Raw genomic sequence first — 27,097 nt, forward strand, 5'->3', positions numbered from 1 at the left:
TGTCTTGGACAAAGTCACTTAGCTACTCAGACCCACAGCCCTATCTATAAAGTGGGATTGATGACAGTGTTTTCCTGTAGGGTTATTGAACTGCTTATTGTCATTGGGATTTCCCTCCCTCCCTTCCTTCCTTCCCTCTTTTCTTTTCTTTTCTTCTCTTTTCTTTCGAGAGAAGGTCTCACTCTGTTGCCCAGGCTGGAGTGCAGTAGGGTGATCATAACTCACTATAGCCTCAACCTCCCAGGCTTAAGCGATCCTCCTGCCTCAGCTTCTTGAGTAGCTGGGACTGTGGGCATGCACCACCATGCCTGGCCTGGGAACTGTTATTGGATTAAATGGAGGGTTAAATGGGCTAATACAGGTTAAGTTCACCACTTAGGAGAGTTCCCAGCACATGGTAAGCACTGGAGGGTGAGTGGCTATTATTATTTCCAAGGCCCCAGGGCTGCTGCACCTCCTCCCCCAGCAAACACCCCCCCGTGAGAGCTGAGGATAAAGGGGGAGGTGGGGACACATTCCTGAGAGTGGCCCATGTGGAGCCTAGGCTGTGCCTTCCAGTGCTTCCTCATGTCAGCCTCACCACAGCCCTGTGAGCCAAGGATGCATTTACGCCCACTTTGCAAGTGAGCAAATCCAGTGTCAAAGAGTGAAAGTAACCTGCCCAGCGTTACACAGCTAGCCAGTGTGGCTTTTTGAGACGGAGTCTCACTCTCACCCAGGAGTGCGGTGGCATGATCTCAGCTCACTGCAACCTCCACCTCCGGGGTTCAAGCGATTCTCACGCTTCTGCCTCCTGAGTAGCTGGGATTACAGGCGTGTGCCACCATGCCTGGCTAGTTTTTGTATTTTTAGTAGAGATGGGGTTTTACCATGTTGGCCAGGCTGGTCTCAAACTCTGACCGCAAGTGATCTGCCTGCCTCAGCCTCCCAAAGTGTTGGGATTACAGGCATGAGCCACCGTGCCTGGCCTGGGATTTAAATCCAGGTCTGTGTGGTTCCAAAGTCCATGTCATTCCACCATTTCAGAAGCCTCAACAGGATTGACGGGAAGTTCCTGGGGAAGTCCCGTGCCCTCCTCAAGGGTGAAGGGTTCTCTCCTTCTGTGTGGTGGAAATAGCTAGATTGTAGCCATGGGCTGAAGACAGCTGGTCTGGTTCTGACCTTGCCTCTGACCTTGGGCAGTTACAGGTCTCTCCGTGGGCTTAGGCACATAATTGCTGCTTTGTATGTATAAGGGGTTAGGATCTCCAAACTTCCAGGGATCCTGATTCTTTCTCGCCTCTCAGCTGGAGGATGAGAGAGCCCCAGATCTGCTAGCTCCCAGTGCTGGACACATTGCTGAGTCACCTGACCTTCCTTCCTGCCTGCCTGCCTTCCTGCCTTCCTTTTGCCTGCAGGTCCTGAAGCCATCAGAGGCCAGAGAAGGAAGGGGATTTTATGTTCAGTCTGGATAACTGCCCAGGCCTTGCCTTTCTGAGAAAAGCTTGTGGGGTGGGGGTGGAGCGCTGAAGCACTCAGCCAGTTGCATCAGAAAACCTTGTGCAAGGCGCCCTCCTGGGTCCAGCACCGAGCCTTGTCCCGTAGTCCCCACCCCTACCCTGTCCCCTGAGGTGCCAGAGTGAGGACTGTTCAGCCTTGTGAGGGATACTGAGCAAGGCCAGGCTGTCAGGGAGTGATGGAGGAAGTTGAGGGATGAAGGAAGGCTTTCAGGCCAGTGCTGAGAGGGCTTAGGCTGCCTGGGTGATGGAGGAAGTTAAGGGATGAAGGAAGGCTTTCAGGCCAGTGCTGAGAGGGCTTAGGCTGCCTGGGTGATGGAACTTGAGCTGGAAGTTGCTCCTCAGGGCATTTAGATCCAACTCATCCACTGGCTCCTCTTCCAAAGAAGAGGAGACAAGGCCAGTGGACACTGACTGACCCAGATCCTTGACTCTGGTCCTAGGGTGAACCCTATTGCCTGACTTTGCACTTCAACTGCACTCTGGCCTGAAACCTTGAACATGGTCTGAGCCGTGATCACTAGGCCCTGAGCCCTAGCCACAGCTAACCCCGACCCAGGTCCCAAACTGAACAGTGTCTTGGTCACTTTTTCCCCACATGATCCATAAACTGAATTTGAATTCTAGCTCCTGATTGAGTTATAATCCTGGAGATGGATTTAGCTCTAATCCATCATGTGTGACCCCAGGCCCCAGATAAACCCCAACGATAGCGCCAGATACACTAGCCATAGATTCTCTTTCTGGTCTCAACAGGGCAGTGCTCAGGTACAGGCATCAAGAGCTTGGCACCTGCTCCCCTCCCCTCTGGCCTGCTCCCCATACCCCCCCAGGTCGAGGAAGGCTGAGGGGCTGGACTGAACATGGGGCAGCCCCCTGACCAGCCTGACTGTGACTCAGCAGGGTGGGGGCTGGAGGTGGTGTCAGGCAGGACCACTGGGGATAGGCCAGGCAGGTGCTGAGTCAGGGCAGGGAGAGAGGGACAGTCTCTGAGGGCAGAGCTGGTCTGGGATGTGGGACGGTACATGTGGTCCGACAGGCCCTTTAAGGTAAAGCAGCTCCAGTCCTAAAGCCAGGCCCTTTAAGGCAAATAACCCCGATCCTATCCATCTCCATCTACCCATTTATTGTCCATTTTTCCTTCACTTATCCATATTATTCTTTCCCAGAGCATCCTGTTCTTTTCCACCAGAACACTTAACTATAATTGGAATTATGTATGTATTTGTTATTTGTTTAGTGTCTGCCTCCCCCACTGAACTACAGGCTCCCTTAGGACAGGCACCTTGTCTGTGTGGCTCACCAGTGTCTCTAGCACCTCATACAGTGCCTGGCACACGCCAAGTGGTCAGTAAATAGTAGCTGAAGGGATTAAATCCCTTCACCCATCTATTCATTCCTTTTCCATCTATGAATTATTTTATAATGCATCCCCACCATCTAGCCATTCGAATTTCTTGCTGTTCTTTCATCTACCCTCTATTCGACAAGCATCCATCCATCCACCTACGTAGCTTTCCCGTATAAATCCATGCTATTTATACAATCATCCATTTCTTCAACAAATATTTACTGAGTACCTACTACTTGCCAGGCAACATTCCAAAGGCTGGGGATACTACAGTGAAAATAACAGACAAAAGTGGTGCTTACATCCCATTAGAAGGAAAAGTGCAGCCAGGCACAGTGGCTCACACCCGCAATCCCAGTACTTCGGGAGGCTGAGGCGGGAGGATCACTTGAGCCCAGGAGTTTTAGACTAGCTTAGGCAACATGGTGAAACCTCATCTCTGCAAAAAAGTACAAAAATTAGCCAGGCATGGTGGTGAGTGCCTGTAGTCTCAGCTACTCTGGAGGCAGAGGAGGGAGGATGGCTTGAGCCAGGTAGGCCAAGATTTCAGTGAGCTGAGATCATGCTGCTGCACTCCAGACTGGGCAACAGAGTGAGACCCTGTCTCAAAAAAAAAAAGAAAGAAACATGCAAGAAATAATTACCATAATAAGTACATTATAGCACATGTTAGGGGGTGATGAATGCAAGGGAAAAAAAAGAGTAAGTACAGAGATGAGGAGTGTTGGGTGCGCGGGCAGTGGCTGTATTGAGTGGAGTGTTCCAGTGGATGCCCTGAGACTATCTGAAGGGCAGATTCTTCAGGAAGAGAAACAGCTCATGCAAAAGCTCCAAAGGGAAGCTGACTAGCTGACTGGTGTGCCATTGGAGAAGGTCAACGTGGCTGGAGTGCAGCAAGTGACGGGGAGGTGGTAGGAGATGAGGTTAGAGAGGTAAAGGGGGTTCAGATAATCTGGAGCTTTGGAGGCCTTTGAAAGGATGCTGAGGAGTCATGGGGAGGCAGGGGAGGGTTTAAGGAGAGGAGGGAAGTGATCTCACTTACCTTTTTTTTTGAGACGGAGTCTCGCTCCCGTCATGCAGGCTGGAGTGCAGTGGCGCAATCTTGGCTCACTGCAACCTCCACCTCCTGGGTTCAAGCGATTCTTCTTCCTTAGCCTCCTGAGTAGCTGGGACTACAGGCGTGTGCCACCTTGCCCGGCTAATTTTTGTATTTTTAGTAGAGACAGGGTTTCATCATGTTGGCCAGGCTGGTCTCGAAGTCCTGACCTCAGGTGATTCACCCACCTCAGCCTCCCAAAGTGCTAAGATTACAGGCGTGAGCCACCATGCCCAGCCATTTTTTTTTCTTTGTTTTAAGTAGAGACAGGGTTTTGCCACATTGCCCAGGCGGGTCTCGAACTCCTGCACCCAAGTGATCCTCCTTCCTCAGCCTCCCCAAGTGCTAGGATTACAGGCATGAGCTACCATGCCCAGCCTTGACTTACTTTTAAAATAAAATCATTTAGGGATCTGTACTTGGAATAGACTGAATGAGGCAAGGACAGGAAGACAAGGGAGCAGGTGTTGCAATAATTCTCTTAAACTCCAGTGGCTCAGAGCAGGGCAGTGGCCATGCTAGGGGTGAGATGTGACTGGATTCTGGGTATATTTTAAAGGTGGAGCCAACAGGATTGCTGATGGTCTAGATGTGGAGTGTGAGGGAAAAGGAGGTGTCAAGGTGCTTCCAAGGTTTCTTGGCCTGAACAGTGACAGGTATGGAACTGCCATCAAATGACATGAAGCGAGGTGTTTGGGGGAAGCCCAGGTTCAGCTTTGGTTCTGTGGAGTCTGTGATGGCTTTTGACATCCTCGAGGAGACATCAGGTAGGTATTTGAATGTATGGGTTGGAGTTCAGGGGAGAGGTCTGGGCTGAGGATACAGTGTTGGGAGTCATAGACATGAGACTGGATGAGAGGTCCAGGGACCAAGTCCTCACTGCTCCAACGGGAATGGGAGAAGCAGGGAGCCTGAGAAGGAGGAAAGCCAGCAGAGAGTGGAGGCCTGGCCACCAAGTGAAAAGAAGTACATCAAGGAGCAGGGAGTGGTCAGCTGTGTCAAACTGTTGATCAGTTAAGAAGATGAAGAATGGGCCAGGCACAGTGGCTCACACCTGTAATCCCAGCACTTTTGGAGGCCAAGGTGGGCGCATCATGAGGTCAAGAGATTGAGACCATCCTGGCCAACATGGTGAAATGCCGTCTCAACTAAAAATACAAAAATTAGCTGGGCATGGTAGCATGTGCCTGTAATCCCAACTACTCGGGAGGCTGAGGCAGGAGAATCACTTGAACCCAGGAGGCAGAGGTTGCAGTGAGCCAAGATCGTGCCACTGTACTCCAGCCTGGGTGATGGAGCAAGACTCCATCTCAAAAAAAAAAAAAAAAAAAAAAAAAAAAGATGAAGATGAGAACTGAGCACTGGATTTAGCAATGTGTTGACATTGACAAGAGCGTTTCAACTGGGGAAGTGACAGATCGAAGCATGATTAAATGGACTTAAGAGACAAGAGGGCCGGGTGTGGTGGCTCACACCTGCAGTCCCAGCACTTTGGGAGGCTGAGGTGGATGGATCACTTGAGCCTGGGAGTTCAAAACCAGCCTGGGCAACATGGCAAAACCCAGTCTCTACAAAAAATACAAAAATTAGCCAGGCGTGGTAGTGCACACTTGTAGTCCCAGCTACTCGGGAGGCTGAGGTGGGAAGATCGTTTGAGCCCAGGAGGTTGAGGCTGCAGTGAGCCATGATCACGCCACTGCACTCCAGCTTGGGTGAGAGAGCAGATCCTGTCTCAGAGGGTGAGAGAGAGAGAAGAGTAATTAAAAACAGTGAGGATAGGCAATTTTCTCAAAGACCTTTTCTGCAAAGGGGAGAAAAAATAGGGTGGTAGCTGTGGGGAGGGCTTAGGATTGAGTGAAGGCTGTTGTCTTAAAGACCCACCCACGAATCTATTCAATCACCGTGTGCCATGTACCTGACCATCCTTACTGTGCTTCTGACCCACCATCCATTCCTCAGAATGTAAGCTGAGTCTGTTCAGAATTCCTATAGGGTACCAACTCCCATGCCAGACACTGGAGTGGGCATGGAGGGCAAGAAATGGACGAACCCAGACTCTGGCCTGGAGTAGGTAACTCAGTTTAGGTGAACTGAATGAATTCCAGAGCAAGAAGACACTGTGCCTGCCCTCCTACCCCTCCAGCAGGACAGACAGAATGTCAGTGCTGGGGAGAATTGTCTAGTACAAGTCAGGGGTGGGAGTGTCTTGCCTGAGGTCATACTGAGGGTCAGTGATGGAACCAGGACTCACACCCAGGCCTGCTCTCTTGGGAGACAGATTCTCTCTTCCAGGGAGAGTTCCACGGGGACAGAACTTAGCTGAGGGCAAGGAGTGTGTAGGAGTATGGCACTTTTGAGCAGACAGTTGTGGGTTTTTTTTGTTTGTTTTTTGTTTTTTTTGGAGATGGAGTTTCGCTTCTGTTGCCCAGGCTGGAGTGCAATGGTGCGATCTCGGCTCACTGCAGCCTCCACCTCCCGGGTTCAAGCAATTCTTCTGCCTCAGCCTCCTGAGTAGCTGGGATTACAGGCATGTGCCAGCTCGCCTGGCTAATTATTTTGTATTTTTAGTAGAGACAGGGTTACTCCATGTTGGTCAGGCTGGTCTTGAACTCCCGACCTCAGGTGATCCACCAGCCTTGGCCTCCCAAAGTGCTGGGATTATAGGCATGAGCCACCTCATCCGGGGAGCAGATTTTTAAATATTTTATTTTATTCAATATTAATTATTAATTGTATTATATTAATTATATTAATATTTTATTTAAATATTTTAGCTCAAAATTCGAAGGCACAGAAGGGTAATACTTGAGAAGTCTCCCTCCCATTCCTATCCCCAACTCCTAGTTCGTCTTCCTGGGGTCAGGCCATTTTCTCGTGTTTCCTTCAAGACATAAAGTATGATGATTTATTGTCACTTTTTTACACAGATGGGAGCACACTCCATGTCCTTCAGATTGCCTTTTTCCTTCCTATTTAACACTTTGTCTTGGGCACTCTTCCATATCAGTCCAGAAAGACCTGCCTGGTCAGTTTTTACAGCTTGGTCCTATTCCATGGTTAGGAATGTACTGGTTTATTTAAACCATCCCTTGTCAATGAACATTTAATTATTTCCGGTCTTTTGCTATAACAAAAAATGCTGCAATGTTCATACATGGGGGTGTGGAGAGAAGTTCTGAGCTAATTTCCTAGAAGTAGAATTAATTTCTTTCTCTTTTTCTTTCTTTCTTTCTTTCTTTCTTTCTTTCTTTCTTTCTTTCTTTCTTTCTTTCTTTCTTTCTTTCTTTCTTTCTTTTCTTTCTTTTCTTTTCTTTTCTTTCTTTCTTTTTTTTGAGACAGAGTTACGCTCTTGTTGCCCAGGCTGGAGTGCAATGGCACGATCTCAGCTCACTGCAACCTCGGCCTGGGAGGCAGGTATTACAGATGTGAGCCACCGCGCCCTGCCCAGAAGCAGAATTTCTAAGTCAAAAGTTTGTGCATTTGCACTTTTAATAGAGATCTCTGGCTCCTCCTCTATAGAGATTGTTATCAATCTACCTCCTGCCAGCAAAGTGTGTGAGCACCTGTTTCCCAGAACTACAACAGCACTGGGTGTTATCAAAATTTTTGATTCTTACCAAACTGATTTAGAAAAATGTAATCCTGGCACTTTGGGAGGCTGAGGCAGGTGGATCACCTGAGGTCAGGAGTTCGAGACCAGCTTGTCCAACATGGCGAAACCCCATCTCTACTAAAAATACAAAAAATTAGCTGGGCGTGATGGCGAGTGCCTGTAATCCCAGCTATTCGGGAGACTGAGGCAGGAGAATCGCTTGAACCTGGGAGGCGGAGGTTGCAGTGAGCTGAGATCGCACCACTGCACTCCAGCCTGGGTGACAAGAGCAAAACTCCATCTCAAAAAAAAAAAAAAAAAAGTATCTTCCTGCAGCTTTCATAGGTATTTCTCTTTTTCTTTCCACATTTTACACCCACAAAGGCAGATGTGGAAGAGGAGCCCTCTCACAGTTGGCACCACCCAGGCTGCCCTGGTGGGCAATGAGTGTCCCATCTCTGAGGTGAACCAGGGGAGGTGAGAGGAAGCAAGGCATGTCGGCTGAGTGGGGGCTGTGGTGAGTGTGGAGGCCCTGTGCTTCTGAGAACTGTCTCCACTCCCTCTGCTTCTCTGTCCGCGGTGCTCCCTCACTTCCCCAGAGGGGATGTGCCCAAGGGCTCTCACATCTCTATCATCTCCCCCCATCTCCGCACCCCCACAGGCCACCCAAGTTCCCTGTCACCTCCTTACTAAGCCATTTTTCTCTTCCTGCCATTTAATATTTCTTTGGCCCAGAGCTTCTGGAAGGCTGGGCGAAGGTGACATCTGGCCCTTCGAAGGTGACATCTTGGCCCCACAAGACACTAGAGAAAAATGTTAGCGTCTTAGACTATCATGGCTGGTCCGGCTCTTAGTTGTGTGTCAGCATTCAGAGTGTGTGTGCACATGCGTGTGCATGTGTGCCAATGTGCACACATTGTTGTGTATGGCAGGGATGCATGTCTCTGAGGCAGTCTGGAGTGAAGGACAAAATGCCTGGGTTCTGAAACCAGAACAGACCTGCAAGGCTTGTTGAGTCATCCAGGACAGACCTGCCAGGCTTGCTGAGTCATCCAGAACAGACCTGCCAGGTATGCTGAATCATCCTCCAGCTATGCTCCCTTTCTCCTAGTCCTCGAACCTACCAAGTTCTTCCTGCTCCAGGGCCTTTGCCCTTGCTGTGCCATCTGCCTGGAACTTTTCCTATATCTTTCCAGGCTCTTCCTTCTTCTTCAGGTCTCAGATCAAATATCTGCTCCTCAGAGAGGCCCTCCTTGACCACTCATCAAGCATCATGCCCCACCTAATCCCTGCAGTTTGTCTCTAATCCATAACTCTTCCTTATTTTATTCGTAGCACTTGTCAAGGTTTGAAATTATCCCATTTATGTACTAAATTATCTTTTTTTTTGAGACTGAGTCTCACTCTGTCACCCAGGCTGGAGTGCAGTGGCTCGATCTCTGCTCACTACAACCTCCACCTTCTAGGTTCAAGTAATTCTTGGGCCTCAGCCTCCCAAGTAGCTGGGATTATAGGTGCCTGCCTCCACACCCGGCTAATTTTTGTATTTTTTCAGTAGAGACAGGGGTTTCACCATGTTGACCAGGCTGGTCTCAAACTCCTGACCTCAAGTGATCTGCCTGCCTCAGCTTCCCAAAGTGCTGGGATTATAGGCGTGAGCCACCATGCCCAGCCAAATTGTCTTTTGTCTGTCTCTTCTTCCCCATTAGAATGTAAGAACCTTGAGGGCAGAGATGCTGCATCCCCAGGTCTAGCACAGAGCCCAGCACATACCAGGTGTTCAGTGAATGTTTGTCAAAAGAATGAAGGAATATAAAGTGCTCAGCACAATGCCTGACATAATAAAAAATCAAAATTGCTGGCTCTTGTTGTATATAAATGTTAGTGACTATTATTGCTATTTGTGAGGACTACATGTCACTCAGCAATTCTTAGAGCAGGTAGTTATTTGAGTCCTGTATAATGGAGTATCATAGGAGAAACGGGGATATAAGACTCAGTGGGTACTGTTGAGGAATAGACAATATAGCTGGGAAGGCAGGAACTCAGGAAAAATAATCATGATGTGTTGAGCTGATGATGCATTGAGTTGTTCTAACAAGACTGGAAGTGAGTATAATTACCCTATTTTTAGATTAGAAACTGAGGCTCAGAGAGGGTGATATGCCTAAGGTCACCCAGTGTGTCTCGAAAGCACTTAGCTCAGTGTCTGTGGAAACTCAGTGGCCAATGTGTTATCTGCACATCTGTCTGGACCGCCCTGGGGCATCTCCAGCACTTGCGTGTACCTGGGCACACTCCACGCACATGGACACAGGGTGGTGGGCTTTGGGTGCGTGTGTTTCTCACAACTCTGGGGCTCCTGGTGGAGAGGTCCATGCTGAGGAGCACTAGGGGTCTGGGAGGTCTTTACCCCTGGGGCCCAGGGCTGAGGAGTCCTTTGTCCTGTGACTGGAAGAAGCAGCTTTTGCGTGGGTGTCAGGCATAACGTGGGGCAGGCCCAGCTGGCACACAACAGGGGCAGGTGAGGCCTGGGAGGGTGAAGAATGAGGATGCCCTGTGCTCGTGAGGACACCACACCTGCATTGACCAACACCTGGCTGTGCCAGCGCACACATGTGTACACATGGACACACACAGGCACACAAGTATACACACACATCTCTCACAGTCTCTTGCTCCCCTAGGCATGCTGACAACCCCTGCTCACACTGGCTGAGTCACTCTGCATGTCAAGGGCCCTCCCAGTTCCCCAGCCTGACTGGTGTCATTCAAGCTTTTAGCGTTGCAATGACCAGGCTGTGTCCATCCTGCTCACCAGACATCCACAGAGACCCGTCCAGGGCCAGCGCAGAGTGAGCACTCAGATTCGTGTAAAAAATAAATTCACAGCACAGTACGGTGGCTCACACCTGTAATCTCAGCACTGCAGAGGCTGAGGTGGGCAGATCGCTTGAGCCCAGGAGTTTGAGACCAGCCTGGCCAACATAGCGAAACCCCATCTCTACAGAAAATACAAAAATTAGCGGGACGTGGTAGCACGCGCCTGTAGTCCCAGCTACACTGGGGGCTGAGGTGGGAGAATCACTTGAGCCTAAGAGGTAGAGGTTGCAGTGAGCTGAGACTGCACTCCAGCCTGGGTGACAGAGCAAGACCCTGTCTCAAAATAAATAAATAAATAAATAAATAAATTCACTCCCTCCCCCTTTCCATTCTTCACTTATTTACTTACCCCTTCCTTCCTTCACTCACCTGCTCATTCATTCATTCATTGAGTCAATGGCTCACTTACTCCCTCATTCCTGGCCTCCAGGATGGGAGCAAAGCTGCAGCCCTGCCTCCCCACAAACTCCTCCCTTCACACAGCCTATATCTGCTGAGTGCCTATCAGATGCCAAGTCCTGACAGCTCTTCCCCTGCCACACCTGGTCCATGGACCCTGCCCAGGTGCACACCCTGGTGGACATCCTGTTTTTCTCCCTTCTCCCTGCCCTGACCACATGTCCCGGGCCGGATGCTTATGAAATCCTGTGAGTTCTTCCAACACCAGGGCCCTGCTGGCCTGATGCCCAGAGCTTGGTTTTGAGCCATGTGCTCTGGGACATGGCAAGGCTGGGATTGGAAGCTCACAGCCCTGGTGACACCAAGCCAGGCTGAGACTCAGAGCAAGGCCAGGGTTGCCGGTCCCATCCATGCACATCCATGGAGCACACCTGTGAATGGACTCAACATGAGAATGTGGCCCAGACAAGGCCATGCCATGTCCAAGGTCACAGGGAATGTCAATGAGGGAATCCAGCCATAGCACATCTGTTCACTCATGGATACATCTGCACAGCGGTGGAGGTAGACACCATTGCCTAATATTATAGGGCCAGGGTTTGAATCTCAGCCATTTGACTTTGGGCAAGCCACTTCACTTCTCTGAGCTTTATCTTTTTTATCTTTCTTTTTGTTTGTTTGTTTCTTTGAGACAGAATTTCTTTCTGTCGCCCAGGCTGGAGTGCAATGGCGTGATCTTGGCTCACTGCAACCTCCGCCTCCTGGGTTCAAGCGATTCTCCTGCCTCAGCCTCCCGAGTAGCTGGGATTACAGGTGTGCGCCACCACACTCAGCTAATTTTTGTATTATTTTTAGTAGAGACAAGGTTTTACCATGTTGGCCAGGCTGGTCTCCTGACCCCAGGTGATCCACCTGCCTCGGCCTCCCAAAGTGCTGGGATTACAGGCGTGAGCCACAGCTCCCCGCCGCTTTATCTTTCCTTACATACAGTAGGTGCTCAGTAAATGTAGCTGCTAAAAAATTCAGTAGGAGAGTGAGTGCAAATGCAGTGTGTTAGTGTCTGCAGACCTCATCATCATCATTTACATGCCCGTTGGTGTGTACATGAATGCATGTTGGTGTGCATCCAGGCATATAATGTGCTATTCAAGAACTTGGGTGGGTCCCTCAATTTACATTTCAATGCATGTGTCTGTGAGGTCTTCAGAGCTGATTTTTTTTTTCTCAAAATGCACATCATTCCTGGTGTGGTGTTGTGGAGGATTTTCTGAGCGCTTGTCATAGACAGGAATTGGTGTGTATCTGAATAGACATGTGTGTGCTTGCCTGTGTCTGTGTGGATGTGTGTGAGGGGTTATGAGTATGACCTCCAACCTTATCAAGTTACTTCATTGGTAGAATCTGTGTGGTCATTTCTGCATCCGGGGCATTCTGGACCTGGATTGCTTGGGTTCACATTTCAACTCCGCTAGCTATGCCATCTCGGAGAGGACACTTAAACACTCGGTACTGTTTGCTTTTCTGTGAATTGGCGATAATAGTAACCACCTTATGGTGGTATGAGGACTGCAAGACCTAATGTATGTGATGGACTGAGTACAGAGCCTGGCATGGACAAGCGCTTGTCTCTCACTGCCCCCGTGACTGCCCCTGTGATAGGATATTACTTTGTTCTTCTATTACAGTACTTACCCAGGTATATTGCCATTTGCTGTCCACAGGACTGTCCTTTCCACTAGACTGTGAGTCCCTGTAGGACAGGACCCTGTCTGAGCCATCCATCATCATAGATTATGTGTTGCCTGCTAGTTCTGAACCTCAGACTTCTCTCTTTCATAATAACAGCTGGCATTTAGGGCGCATGTCTGCGTGCCAGGTGCTGTGTTAAGTGCATTAAGCTTCAAACAATCCAAGGGATTGGTATCCTTGTTGTTCCTATTTTGGAGACGAGAAAAACCCCTGACACTCAGAATGGTTAAGAAACTCAGGTTCACACAGTGGCTTGAACACTGGCAGACAGATTCACTCTCAGCCTGCACTAGATATAAGCTGTGGGAGGAGATTGTGGGGGCAGGAATGTTGCTGAACAGAAGGAATGCCTGCCTTCCAGACTGCCCCAGCAGGCTCTCTCTCACTCCACCCCCATTAATCCCTCCCCCATCTATATGAATATCACTGTTTTTGCAGGGTATGGTGGCACACGCCTGTAATCCCAGCACTTTGGGAGGCCAAGGCAGGAGGATCACCTGAGGTCAGGAGTTCGAGACCAGCCTGACCAACATGGAGAAGCCCTGTGTCTACCAAAGGTACAAAATTAGCTGGGGGCATGGTGGCACATGCCTGTAATCCCAGCTACTTGGAAGGCTGAGGCAGGAGAATCGCTTGAACCTGGGAGGCGGAGATAGTGTTGAGCCAAGATTGCGCATTGCACTCCAGCCTGGGCAACAAGAGTGAAACTCTGTCTTAGGAAAAAAAAAAAAAATCATTGTTTCTCTCTCTTACCCTGGGGCATCTCAGCCCCCTGCCCTGGCACGGTGCTCCCAGGGATGAGGCAGTGGCTCCAGATCACTCCTTCTTTGGTCCAGTTGTGGGTGAGTTAGAGGGGCTTCTCTGAGCTAACCTAGTCCCCTGAGTCAGTAGGGATGGGGAGGGAATACTGGACTCAGCAGGAGGAAGGGAGCCTCCAGGGTGTTGTGGGGGTTGGGTGCTCAGACTCTTGGACAGAAGAGGGATGGAGCAGAAGGTAGACCCCACTGGTCAGCCTCCTCTCCTTCCCAGATCTTCCCACCTCAGAGAGGAGAGGGAATGGTCCTTTCTTAGGTCCTTTTTGGGGTGTGTTAAACCAGATCCCTCTTATTCCATCTTGACCACAGTAATTTTTTTTTTTTTTTTTTTTTTTTTTTTGAGACAGTGTCGCTCTGTCGCCCAGGCTGGAGTGCAATGGTGTGATCTCAGCTCACTGCAAGCTCTGCCTCCTGGGTTCAAGAGAGTCTCCTGCCTCAGCTGCTCGAGTAGCTGGAATTACAGACACCTGCCACCACTCCCGGCTAATTTTTGCATTTTTAGTAGAGACAGGGTTTCACCGTGTTGGCCAGGCTGATCTTGAACTCCTGACCTCAAGTAATTTGCCCTTCTTGGCCTCCCAAAGTGCTGGGATTACAGGCATGAGCCACTGTGTCTGGCCAGCAATTGTACTTTTTGCTCTCTATTTTGAAATAATTGTAGATTTATTGAAGAGTTACATGGACAGTACAGGGAGATCCTGTATATCCTTCAGCCACGTCTCCTTAGTCTCCTCCAACCTGAGACCGTTTCTTGTGGTTTCCTTGTCTTTTGTGACCTGGACACCTTTGAAGAGTGCTGGTCAGATCTTTTGTAGAATGGGTTTTCTCATGATTAGGCTGATGTTACGGATTTGGGGGAAGAATGCCACCCAGGCAAAGTGCCCTTCTCACCACATCATTTCAGAGGCTGTGATATCAACAAGACTTTTGACTGGTGGTGCCAGCCTTCATTTGGTTAAGTGGTGTCTGCCAGATTTTTCCACTGTGAAGTCACTGTTTTTGCCTTTCCACATTCTACTTGTTAGAAGCAAGTTGCTGAGTCCAGCCCACACTCAAGAGGAGAAAAATTAAGCTCCGTTTCCTAGATGGCAGAGCATCAAAGAACTTGTATGCATATGTTAAAACCACCATACTAATTAATACATATTTGGGGGTAGATACTTTGAGGCTATGCAAATATCTTGTTTCAAGCCTGGTGGGGTGGTATGTGCCTGTAGTAGCAGCTACTGGGGAGCATGAGGTGGGAGGATCCCATTGAGCCTAGGAGTTCCAGACCAGCCTGGACAATGCAGTAAGATCCTGTTTCTAAAAAAAAAAAACCTTGTTTCTCCTTAAAGTTTCACCCACTCATTTTATTGTTCATTGGTAGATGTTGCCTGCAGCAATTATTATTCTGGTGTTCTAATGATGATTTTTCAATTTCTCTCAATTGTTCTACATTTACTAATTGGAATTCTTCTGTAAGAAGACTTGTCCTGGCTGGGCGCGGTGGCTCACGCCTGTAATCCCAGCACTTTGGGAGGCCGAGGCCAGGAGTCGGGAGTTCAAGACCAGCCTGACCAACATGGAAAAACCCCGTCTCTACCTAAAATACGAAATTAGCCAGGCGTGGTGGCGCATGACTATAATCCCAGCTACTCGGGAGGCTGAGGCAGGAGAATTGCTTGAACCCAGGAGGCGGAGGTTGTGGTGAGCCGAGATCACGTGATTGCACTCCAGCTTGGGCAACAAGAGTGAAACTCCATCTCAAAAAAAAAAAAAAAAAAAAGACACATCCTTTCCCCCCAATTTTTTTTTTAAGAGAGATAGGATTTTGCTCTGTTACTCAGTATTCAGGCTAAAGTGCAGTGGGGTGATCCTCCTGCCTCAGCCTCCCAAATATTAATAGCTGAGACTACAGGCATGTGCTACCATGCCCAGCTAATTTTTAATTTTTTGTAGAGATGGAGCCTTGCTATGTTGCCCTATGTTGCTCCGGTTGGTCTTGAACTCCTGGCCTCAAGTGATCCTCCTGCCTTGGCCTCCCAAAGCACTGAGATGACAGGCGTGAGCCACTGCACTCAGCCTTACCATATTTTATTAACTAGTCCCCTACCATGAGCCTTTAGGTTGTTTCCAAATGCTTTAATTACAAATAATACTATAGTGTTCCAACATGTAGAGTTGAATCTATAGAGCCACCTGCATAAGAGGGAGAAATCAAAGGGCATGTGTATTTTCTATTTTGATATTGTCAAACTGCCTGCACCATTTATACTCCGTGTTAGCTTCTTTTTATTTTTTTGAGACGGAGTCTCGCTCTGTCACCCAAGCTGGAGTGCAATGGCGCGATCTCAGCTCACTGCAACCTCCACCTCCCGAGTTCAAGTGATTGTCATGCCTCAGCCTCTCGAGTAGCTGGGATTACAGACACGTGCTACCATGCCTGGGTAATTTTTATATTTTTAGTAGAGACAGGGTTTCACCATGTTGCCCAAGCTGGTTTCTAACTCCTGACCTCAGGTGATCTGCCCACGATGGCCTCCCAAAGTGCTGGGATTACAGGTGTGAGCCACTCCACCTGGCCGGCATGGTTGCATTTTTGTTTTGTTTTGTTTTTTTCTTCTTTTTGAGATGAGGTTTCGCTCTTGTTGCCCAGGCTGGAGTGCAATGGTGCGATCTCAGCTCACCACAATCTCTGCCTCCCGGGTTCAAGTGATTCTCCTGCCTCAGCCTCCCGAGTAGCTGGGATTACAGGCATGTGCCACCACGCCTGGGTAATTTTGTATTTTTAGTAGAGACGGGGTTTCTCCATGTTGGTCAGGCTGGTCTCGAACTCCCAACCTTAGGAGATCCACCTCCCTCGGCCTCCCAAAATGCTGGGATTACTGGCATGAGCCACCGCGCCTGGCCTGGTTGCAATTCTAAATAGGCTGCTCACGGAAGGCCTCTCTGAGAAGGTGATGTTTGAGCAATGACTTGAAAGAATTGCCCATGTTGTCAACTGGGGAGGAGCACCCCAGCAGAGGGAACAGTGAGGCAAAGGCCCTGGTCAGGATCCTGGCTGGAGAGGACACAGGAACCTGGAGAGTGGTGGGAGTTGGGGTTACAGAGGAAGGTGCGGGGGGGAGTGGAAATCAGCAAATTGTGTAGGGCCTTGGAGGCCACAGGGAAGGTTTTGGCTACTCTGAGTTAGGTGGGATCCATGGGAAGGTTTGGAGCGGAGGAGGAACATGACCTAATTTATGTTCTAACAAGATCTGTCTGGTACTGTGTAGTAATTAGACTTGGGGAGTCAAGGCGTGGAGTAGGGTGGGGTTCAAAACTCAGAAGCCAGGAGACCAGGGGGAAGCTGGTGCAATGATCCAGATGGGAGGCCCTGGTGGCTCAGACCATGGAGTCAGCTACGGGGATGTCAAGGTGTAGTTGGGTACAGGATATATTTCCAAGGTTGAGTTGATAGGACTTGCTGATGGATTGGATACAGGGTGTGAGGAAAGAGAGGGTGGGGCTGGAGCAGCCAGAAGAATGGGGACGCTACTCTCTAAGATGTGGGCAGCATAGTAGAGGCAGGTTTGGTGGGGGAGGTGGTAATAAGGAGAACAGTTCGAGATAGTTGAGTTTAAATTCAACATCCAGGTGAATGCAGATGGAAACGCAAGCCTGGAGATTAGGAAAAACTGGGTTTGAGAATAATAGCCACCACCTCAGAGGCTGTCGTCCTGGTTAAATGAATTCCCGAATTCTGTAAGGCACTAGGAACAAGGCCCAGCCCCTGGTGAGTGCTAAAAGGGGTTAATTACTCTTCCAGGCCTGGAAAAGATCTCACTTTTGGCTTCAGCCCCCTCTCCCACACCCTGGCCCTCACATTCCTTTCAGAACTAGGGGAAGTGAGTTCTCAAGGTGGCTGAGAAATCTCCTTCCCACCCAAAGACAGGAGCTCCACACTCAGGCAATAGGCCAATCAGGCTAAGCATTTTTTTTTTTTTTTTTTTTTTTTTTTGAGATGGAGGCTTGCTCTGTTGCCCAGGCTGGAGTACAATGGTGTGATCTCGGCTCACTGCAACCTCCGCCACCCAGGTTCAAGTGATTCTCCTGCCTCAGTCTCCCGAGTAGCTGGGATTACAGGCGTGCACCACCACGCTCAGCTAATTTTTGTATTTTTAGTAGTTACGGGGGTTTTACCGTGTTGGCCAGGCTGGTCTTGAACTCCTGACCTCAGGTGATCCACCCACCTCGGCCTCCCAAAGTCCCGGGATTACAGGTGTGAGCCACCTCGCCTGGCCCAGCCACTACTCCTGGCCCTAGGCTGAGCATTTAAATCCACTGCAGGACTTGGGTGGAGCTGGAGGCCATTATCCTAAGTGAAGTAACTCAGGAATGGAAATCCAGATACAGTAGGTTCTCACTTATATAAGCGGAAGCTAAGCTATGAGGATGCATGGGCATACGGAGTGATATAACGAAATTTGGGGACTGAGTCCAGGGAGGTTGGGAGGGGATGAGGGATAAAAGACTGCGTATTGGGTACAGTGTACACTGCTCAGGTGATGGGTGTACTAAAATCTCAGAATCACTATAGAACTAATTCATGTAACCAAAACCCACTTGGACCCCAAAGGCTACTGAAATAAAAAGAATTAAAAATAGGCTGGGCGTGGTGGCTCACGCCTGTAATCCCAGCACTTTGGGAGGCCGAGGCGGGAAGATCATGAGGTCAGGAGATCAAGACCATGCTGGCTAACACGGTGAAACTCCGTCTCTACTAAAAATACAAAAAATTAGCTGCGTGTGTGGGCAGGTGCCTGTAGTCCCAGCTACTCACAGTCCCAGCTACTCGGGAGGCTGAGGCAGGAGAATGGCATGAACCCGGGAGGCGGAGCTTGCAGTGAGCCGAGATCGCGCCACCGCACTCCAGCCTGGGCGACAGAGCCAGACTCCGTCTCAAAAAAAAAAAAAAGAATTAAAAATAAAAATAAAAATAAAAAATAAATCCACCACGGGGAAACCTTAGGCAAAGGACTCACCTTTCTGATCATCAGTTACCGCATCTGTAAAATGAAGACAATATGTCTGGGTACAGTGGCTCACCCTGTAATCCCAGCACTTTGGGAGGCCGAGGCAGGTGGATCATTTGAGGTCAGGAGTTCAAGACCAGCCTGGCCAACATGGTGAAACCCCGTCTCTATTATAAATACAAAAATTAGCCAGGTGTGGTGGCGCACACCTGTAATACCAGCTACTTGGGAGGCTGAGGCAGAATTGCTTGAATCCAGGAGGCGGAGGTTGCAGTGAGCCAAGATCGCCCCACTGCATTCTAGCCTGGGCGACAGAGCGAGACAACATCTTTAAAAAAAAAAAAGAAAAAAAAGGAAGAAGAAGACAATAATTCCTTTCTCAACAGGTTATCCTGAGGAGTGAATGAGAAATAATGGGTCGTGCCCAGCACACAGTAGGTGCTCTTAAGAGTCTGTGTCTTTCTCCTCCCCATGCCCCAGTGGCCAGGGAGAAAGGAAACAAAGTCAGTATCCATCCCAGCTGTTTATTGAAAGGGAAGGTGGGATGGAAGGGGTGCAGGATGAGGGGCCGTGAGGCACAAGGACAGTAGGGTGTGCCCTGGGGGAGGGGGGGGCCGCCTGAGGATCCCCTAGGAGGCCCTTCAGGCTGGTGGAGGCTGAAGATAGGGGTTAGGGAGGGGAGGGGGCGAAAGCCTTGAGCCCTGCTCTCCAGCTGTATCAGAGCGCCTTCTAGTGGTACAGAAGAGAGATGACGCCTCCGGCTGGGGAGGGAGGAGCTGGTGCCTCTGAGAGGGCACATTTATTATCAGGGTCACGGCCAAGACCTGTGGGCTTGGTTTCTAGGTAGGTGGACTTTGAGGGGCAAAGACAACCCACTTTTCCTGCCCCCTACCCCCGGCTCTTAGGGACCATTTAAATCCATATCCAAAGTATATCCAGAGCCACCTGGGACCATCAGGCCTCTGACTAGTCTTTCTGGGCCAAACCTGTCCTCCACCCTGAGGATCCTCAGGGAACCAGGAAGGTGTGGGGCTGGCTCCGCCCCACCTGTAGCACAAGAGCTGGCCCAGGAGGAGGCTGAAGATGTGTTTCTAGTTCCTGCATGCTGCTTTGTTGTGTGACCTTGGACATGTCACCTCCAGCCTCCTTCACCCACCTCACCTATCAACTAGGGCTAGTAATTGCCTATGGTGGGTGGACTAGGGGGCTCTGATGCCAAAATGCAGGTAGAAGACACACTTTGAGAGGCAAACGTCTTCACTCATCCTGCAGGGAAAGTCCAAGTGAGAATCTGGGACCCATTCGAGCTGAATGACCCCCACCCCTTCATCTGTGTCTGTGGAGGGCAGTGCGTGTCCTTATCCTGGCGAGAAGAGGAATCTGATCCAAAGCCCTCATGGCAGAGAGGCAGGAGCTGATGGCTTGAAAGGGCAAGGGGCTTGCCCAAGGTCATGCAGAGGAAGGAGTGGGGACGGGTTGAAGGTGATGTTTTCTGCCCTTGAGGGCCTTGGGAAGAGGGTGTGGGTAGGAAGTTTTGGGAGGACTTGGGGAATGATGGCATCTTAGAAGAGTTGGGGCCCCACCCCTGGAGAGGGAGCACTGGGATTTGAGCTCCAGATTTGACCTGGAGTTGGGCTCTAAAGGGACCCTGCTGAAAGGGAGAAGTTGGGGAAACACTGAGAGGGGGTTGTGGTGAGAAGGGGGAAGGATCCAGGACCCACATCTGGCTCCTCCTTAGGCCATGTGGGCAGCTCAAAAGTCCCTCTTGGGCTGGATAGTCTGCACAGAAGATTGCCCAAAGGGGCTGGCAGGTGGCGAGAACCATGATTGGCCACTGGCATTGCGGAAGATGGGTGACAACTGCTGCTCTGGCTCATACCCGAAAACCTCCACGTGGCTGTCGGCTTCAGGGTCAAAGGGCTCTGCCTTGGTGTCCTGGCTCAGCCAGCCCATCATAGCCCAGAAGAGGCAGATGGCGAGCAGAACTCCAGCCGCCACACAGAGCGCTGTGCCTGCCAGGCGACAGGTGCCCAGGGCCTGGTTGTAGTCGGCTGCCCGCTGATCCAACACCAGGAACTCACCCTCACCAATGCCCTCCAGCTTGGGGGGCACTGCATAGCCAGTGGTCAGAGCCGCCACACCCAGCAGCAGAAGCAGGGTCCCCGAGGACAGGCTGATCTGGGGAGAAGCAGACAGACCAGGAAGCAGTCAGAGTCAGCCAGGGGACCCTGGCCAAGGGATCACCTTGGATCCTCACCAGACTTAAGGGTAACCCCTTGATCCATCCTTAGGAGATGGGAATCATAGAACACACTTGCTGGGGTCTAAATGACAGGAGGCATAAACTGTCATGTTCTATTTGGAATCCTGAGGCCTCTTAATTTCCTTCCCAGCTCCCACCTAGCAGTCGGTTTCTCCAGCCAACCCTGCATTTCCCTCCATCCCAACTCATCTCCTTGTCCTTTCTACCTTCCCTGTCTCTGTTGGGTTAACTCCTATGCACCATCAGATCTCATCTCAAACCTCACCTCCTCACGGAGAAGATCCCTGGACTGAGTCAGGTCCCTTGCTTTACTCTGGGCAAACTGTGCTCATTCATTCTTCAATACACTTACCATTGTGCACACTTGGACATGTATTTTGGTTGCTATGTAAGCGATGTCTGCCTCTCCCGCAGTGCTGAGAGCCCCATGAGAGCAGACTGTGCCTGTTTTGGCTCACTAGGAGTTTTCTGTGCCTAGCATGTGCCGGCACAGAGCAAAGGCTGAATAAATGTTTGCTGAATGACTAAATAAACCACAGCTAAAAGAGTTCTTTGAGGACAGGGACCTTATGTCTTAAATTCTGTGTTCCCAAGAGCCTAGCACAGTGCCTCGCAATAAGAAGACGCTTAAAAATTTTAAATACACACTAACCTTTCCTTGGAAGTCTTCGTTGATCATTTCCTCTCCTGGTGTTCTCTACAGACCTGATATGAAGTTATATAAGTTGGCCTCTCTGCAGAGGTTGGCACCTTACCTCCTCACTAGAGTGGAGTCCTTTGAAAGCAGAAGAAGGGACCGTCTGCCTCAGTCTCCTGAGAATATTTAGCAAAGAGCTATGCCCATAGCAGGGACTCAGCTCATTGCCACCTCTACACCTTGACCCATTGGTGCACCCTGGCCGACTAGTCTCCTTGGCTGTTACAGACATCAATTCTTCACATTTTTTCGCTGCCCTGGCCAGGTACTCCGGTCTACCATAGTAAGACTGGAGTAAGATTTAAGTGAGATGAACCTCACTTCCTGCCAGTCAGCAGAGTCCATCTCTTAACCATAGTAATTAGTTCAAGGCTGGCAAGTGGCCCAGTGAGAGCCAGTGCAATGCTTGTCAGGACTTCGGGAATGAAAAGCATTGTTTCTTATAAATGGTGTTTTAAATTTCTGGCTATCCTGAATCTTTTACCTCTCCATATAAACTACAAGTGTGCACAGTGGTAAGTGTATTGAAGAATGAATGGGCACCGAGTTTGCCCAGAGTAAAGCAAGGGACCCGACTCAGTCCGGGGATCTCCTCCCTGAGGAGGTGACATTTTGTGACGTCCACAAAATAACGTGCTGGGGTTTTGATTGGCATTGCATTGAATCAAAGATCAGGTTGGGAAGAACTAACATCTTGACTATTCCAATCCATGAATATGAATTATTTCTCCATTTATTTAGTTATTTGATATCTTTTGAGTTTTGTAGTTCTTCTCATATTGCAGATATTTTGTTAGATTTATACCTAAGTATTTCTCTCTTCTTTGGTGCTAAGGTAAATGATAACATGTTTTTAATATCTTACTATTTTGCTTTCTCTTTTCCTTTCTTCTCTCTTTTCTTTTCTTGACAGAGTCTTACTCTGTTGCCCAGGCTGGAGTGCAGTGGCACAATCATGGCTCACTGCAGCTTCAACCTCCTGGGCTCAAATGATCCTCCTGGCTCAGCCTCTTGAGTAGTAGGCATCACAGGCCCACGCCACTACATCCAGCTAATTTTTTATTTTTAGTAGAGATGAAGTCTCACTATGTTGCCCAGGCTGATCTTGAATTCCTGGGCTCAAGCAATCCTCCTGCCTCAGCCTCTCAAAGTGCTAGGATTACAGGTGTGAGCCAGTATCCCTGGCCATTTTTGTTTGTTTGTTTTTTTGAGACAGAATTTCACTCTTGTTGTGCAGGCTGGAGTGCAATGGCACGATCTCTGCTCACTGCAACCGCTGTCTCCCGGGTTCTAGTGATTATCCTGCCTCAGCCTCCAGAGTAGCTGGGATTATAGGTGCCCATCGCCACACCCAGCTAATTTTTGTATTTCTAGTAGAGATGAGGTTTCACCACGTTGGCTAAGCTGGTCTCGAACTCCTGACCTCAGGTGATCCACCCACCTTGGCCTCCCAAAATGATGGGATTACGGGCTATTTTCTTTTCTGAAGGAAATACCACAGGAAATGCTGACTTCCCTTAGATGGTGTGGAGTGAAGATCTGAGGGTCCACACAGTAGTGGCCATTTGGGGAACATGTGGGGAGAGTCTGAAGCTAACAGGCTGCCAGGGCAGGGGCACCATGAGGAGGCTGAAGACTAAGGAAACTTGCAAAGTCCTTGGTGTAAAGGGTTGAACTGCTGGATCAAACTTTGCCTGAAAGTATGCAACCTTGGGTCTCTTCTAAAAAATGAGCAACATTTTCCCTTCTTTTTTTTTTTTCTTTTTTTTTTTGAGACAGAGTCTTGTTCTGTCACCCAGCTGGAGTGCAATGGTGCGAACTTGGCTCACTGCAACCTCTGCCTCCTGGGTTCAAGCGATTCTCCTGCCTCAGCCTCCTAAGTAACTGGGATTACAGGCGCCTGCCACCATGCCTAGCTCATTTGTTTTTTTTTTTTTTTTGAGACAGAGTCTCGTTCTGCCGCCCAGCTGGAGTGCAATGGTGCGAACTTGGCTCACTGCAACCTCTGCCTCCTGGGTTCAAGCGGTTCTCCTGCCTCAGCCTCCTAAGTAACTGGTATTACAGGCACCTGCCACCACGCCCGGCTCATTTTTTTTTTTTTTTTTAGAGGGAGTTTCGCTCTTTCACCCAGGCTGGAGTGCAATGGATTGATCTCGGCTCACTGCAACTTCCGCCTTTTGGTTTCAAGTGATTCTCCTGCCTCAGCCTCCCGAGTAGCCGGGATTATAGGCGCCCGCCACCACGCCAGGCTAATTTTTGTATTTTTAGTAGAGACAGGGTTTCACTATGTTGGCCAGGCAACTCCTGACCTCGAGATCCACCAGCCTCAGCCTCCCAAAGTGCTGGGATTACAGGCGTGAGCTACCACACCCAGCCCATTTTTGTATTTTTAGTAGAAACAGGGTTTCGCCATGCTGACAGAACCGGTGTTGAACTCCAGACCTCAGGTGATCTGCCCACCTCAGCCTCCCAAAGTGCTGGGATTACAGGCATGAGCGGCCATTATTTACATACAATAAATATGTAAATAATTATGTGAGTAATTTGTATGTAAATACAAATACAATGAAGGCTCCCTTCATTATTTAAACCCATTTGAATTGGGTTTTCTGTTGCTTGAATGTGCAAGACTCCTAACTACTACGCTATCTCTTCTTTTTTCCTCTGAGCCTCAAATTCAGACTCATTTCCTCCATCAAGGCAGAGGAATCATGGGAGTTGCTCATCTGGCCTTACCTTCCAACACAGTGAGGGCCAGGGCCGGCGGGGGCACAGGACCGGAGGTCCCTCAGGGTCGTCGCTGAGAGCAGTGCCTGCACAGTCCTCATAGAAGAGGTGCAGGTAGGAGCGGACCCCATACCACTTGCCATCCTCCACGTTGGGGCCGCGGCTGCAGCTGCAGGAACGATTGCAGCTCGGCATCATGGACCCCTGGGAAGCAGGTAAGGTGCAGCTGACAGAGGGAGGGATTAGTGGGAGCTGCTCATGGTGACCTTCATAAGCCCCCCAAATCTTTGTGCCCCACCCGCTTCTCCTCCCACTCGAGACACCCTACACTCATAGCACAGTCAGGCCTTCTGGAATCCCAGCCTGTCCTTCCCGAAGCACACTGTGAATGAGCGAATGCACTGAAGGCCTTAGCCCAGTGCCTGGCAATTGGAGGTGTCAATAAATGTGCATGTTTACTCTGGAGGCCACCCAGTACCTGGGACTGTGGGCTCTGGAGCCTGACCACTTGGACTGGAGTCGTGGACACGCTGCTTCCGGGAGGCGTGACCTTAGACAACTGCTTCCACCTTTCTGGGTCTCAGTTTCCTCATCTGTAAAACAGACCTAATAATCATACTTGTTCCATACAGTTATTGTGTCTAATGCTGAGAAATGGTAGCTGTTGAGATTAGTACTGTAATTTTTTTGTTATTACTTCCATCTTGAACTTTTTAGTCTCCATGTCTGGAATGAGAGAGCCTCACCCTCCGCTCCCCTTCAGACCCCCTCCTGGGGGTAATTGTCATGGCTGACACTTGGGCTGGAGTTCCCAAGCTGCAAGGCTATAAAAGGTCCTCCCCAGGACTGCCCCTGAAAGCCTCCAGATTCCAATGAATTTTGACTCCATTGGAAGTGAAAGTCAGGGTCCCTCAGGATTAGAGGCTCTTGGGCTTAAGAGCTGTTAGATTTCCAGAGAAACCTATCAAATAACCTTTTTTTTTTCCCACAAAAGTGGACACAGATCTTGGGAATGGAAGGTACTTGTATATCCATATATAAAAGGTTTGGCCCAAACCAAAGCCAGGAGGTGCTGGGGGAGGACTGGGCTTCTACCCCAGTCTCCATGATGGCCCTCAGCCTTAATTAGCAGCCTCCTACAAAATGAAACAATGTGCTTGTTCCAAAGGGTAAGATAAAGGTCCTGACAGCTGCCTCTCACTTCCAATCAGATGTGGTCCTCAAATCCCTGCATAGAGAAACTCACCGAAACAGCACAGAGAAACACACAGACACATGCTCACAAAGCACACAGAGACATACCCAGATAGGTACGACACACACACACACACACACACACACACACACACACACACACACACGGTTGGAGGTTCTGCTTGGAGTCACACGGCACACAAGATTGCTGTCAAGAAAGCCTGTCCATAAATAGTGGCTGTACACCCTCCTCACTTACAATTCAGGGAAAAGAAGAGCAGGGAAGAAAAGGAGGAAAAACAACAACAACAACAACAAAAGCCATGACAGAGAACGGGAAAAGGCAGAGACTAAAAGCAAAGGACCCTCGGAGGAGGAGGGCGAGAGGTCTGGAGAGGAGGGCTCACCGGAGGAGGTGGGCGGGGCGGACTGTGCGGAGGGTGCGGCCAGCGCGGTACCCGCCCCGGCGAGGCGCTGGGGAGGCCCGGGTGGAGAGAATAAATGGGGCCCGGGGGACGGTAGGAGCCTCAGTGCGGAGACCATTATTAAAGACCACAGGTGAGGAGGTGTGGAGAGGGCTTAGGGACTGTTGACCTGGGTCAGCTCCTCCCCTCCAATTCACCGCTTCCCCTACTCCAAATAGATGTAATCACTCAGTCCTGCTGGTACTGGAGAAGGAAGGTGACCTTGACGGTGCCTCCCCCTCGGCCTGGCCCCTCCCCCGGGCATTTTAGGGTTGCAGGGAGTAGGTCTAGCTGGCGGGGGGCGGGGCGCAGGTAGCCAGGACGAGGGTTGCCATGGGAACCGCTAGGGAGGTGTCCCTAGCCGGGAGCCAGGAGGAGCTTGGTGGGAAGGGAGCGGGAAGAGGAGGGGGCTGCGCTGTCGGATGTGGGGAGACTGCGGCGGAGGGAGGAGGCGAGGGGCGGGAGGCATAGGCGAAAGTGACAGGAGCCAGGGCCCGAAGATGGATGGAATCTGTCGGCTCTGCACGGCCTCATTCCATTGTCCTCCCCAGACCCTCAGACTCGCCCACCACAGCGTCCAGCGCTGCCCAGGCCGAGGAGAAGGGGCGCCCTCCCGAGGGGGATGGATGGGGGTGTTGGCCGGGGAAATCAGGCCATTTCCCCCCTCCCTTCCCCACCTGCACCCGCACAGGACCACCGATCCCCTGGTCCACACTAACTGCGTCCTTTTCCCTAGACAGAAACTGAGGCAGAGAGGGGTAGGAATGGGTTTTTGGTTTGAAGTGTTGGCGGGGGTGGGGGGTGTCCTTTGAAGCCTCTACCCAGCCTATCAACCCTGAGGTGTCGAGGAGCGATGGGGCTGTTTCTATCTCCTCCCCCTGCTACTTCCCTGAGACCCCCACCTCCCAAACCCGAGGCTCAGGCGCAATGGTCCTGTCACTGGCGGGACACAGCCCGGGCTGAGGAAGCAGGCAGAGCGCGGGGATTCTCCAGGGGATGGGGCTGGGGTCTGGCCGCGCGTGGAGCAGGGCTAAGCTCACCTCTCTGCCTGCTGTCTCCGCCGAGCAAGCGGGAGCCGGAGCGGGAGCCCAGCAAAAGCGGGTTCGGTTCGCGCCTGCGCCGCAGTTCGGGGCGGGGGTGACACGGGGACGGGGGAGGAGGGTGCCGGCCCGCCTCAGGGACTGGCTCTGCAGATAGCGGCCCCCTGCAGCTCCTCCAGCTCCTGTCCCCTTCCAGAGTTCCCTTCTCTCTCTGACACCCCAGGTCCCTCACAGAGACCCCTCGGACTCCCTGGGCCCCAACCCCTTATGCAGTCCCTCAAACTCCTCACCGATCACTCCCGCAGTTCCCCACCCCTCTCATGGAAGACCGATC

At 50.4% G+C, this 27,097-nt stretch overlaps 1 protein-coding gene across 3 annotated transcripts; it reads right to left on the reverse strand.

The window, feature by feature from the left end:
• Positions 1-18,888: 18,888 nt before the first annotated feature.
• Positions 18,889-26,897, reverse strand: NRSN2 (neurensin 2). Of its 3 annotated transcripts, none has more exons than XM_054467512.1 (4): positions 26,764-26,891; positions 24,544-24,658; positions 24,075-24,291; positions 18,889-20,556 (listed from the first exon to the last, which is right to left on the reverse strand). In XM_054467512.1, exons 3-4 carry the CDS (start codon positions 24,261-24,263, stop codon positions 20,131-20,133), a joined length of 615 nt encoding a protein of 204 aa, XP_054323487.1. In that variant the 5' UTR covers positions 24,264-24,291; positions 24,544-24,658; positions 26,764-26,891; the 3' UTR covers positions 18,889-20,130. The 3 variants fall into 3 exon arrangements, with proteins under 3 accessions (XP_054323487.1, XP_054323485.1, XP_054323486.1); XM_054467510.1 differs by lacking the exon at positions 26,764-26,891 and adding an exon at positions 25,667-26,031; XM_054467511.1 differs by having other exon boundaries at positions 18,907-20,556; positions 24,075-24,269; positions 26,764-26,897.
• Between the last annotated feature and the right edge of the window lie 200 nt (positions 26,898-27,097).

Source organism: Pongo pygmaeus, chromosome 21, assembly GCF_028885625.2.
Source record: "Pongo pygmaeus isolate AG05252 chromosome 21, NHGRI_mPonPyg2-v2.0_pri, whole genome shotgun sequence".
In the NCBI taxonomy this organism is placed as follows: domain Eukaryota; kingdom Metazoa; phylum Chordata; class Mammalia; order Primates; family Hominidae; genus Pongo; species Pongo pygmaeus.

What these genes read in the sequence shown, in the direction of transcription:
- NRSN2 (XM_054467510.1), bottom strand. Translation starts at nt 25,802, where the DNA reads ATGGTCTCCGCACTGAGGCTCCTACCGTCCCCCGGGCCCCATTTATTC. An exon ending in CGCCCCGCCCACCTCCTCCG is followed by an intron (nt 24,659 to 25,666) that starts GTGAGCCCTCCT and finishes TCTGTTTTACAG; the next exon opens with ATGAGGAAACTGAGACCCAG. An exon ending in GGCCCTCACTGTGTTGGAAG is followed by an intron (nt 20,557 to 24,074) that starts GTAAGGCCAGAT and finishes GCTTCTCCCCAG; the next exon opens with ATCAGCCTGTCCTCGGGGAC.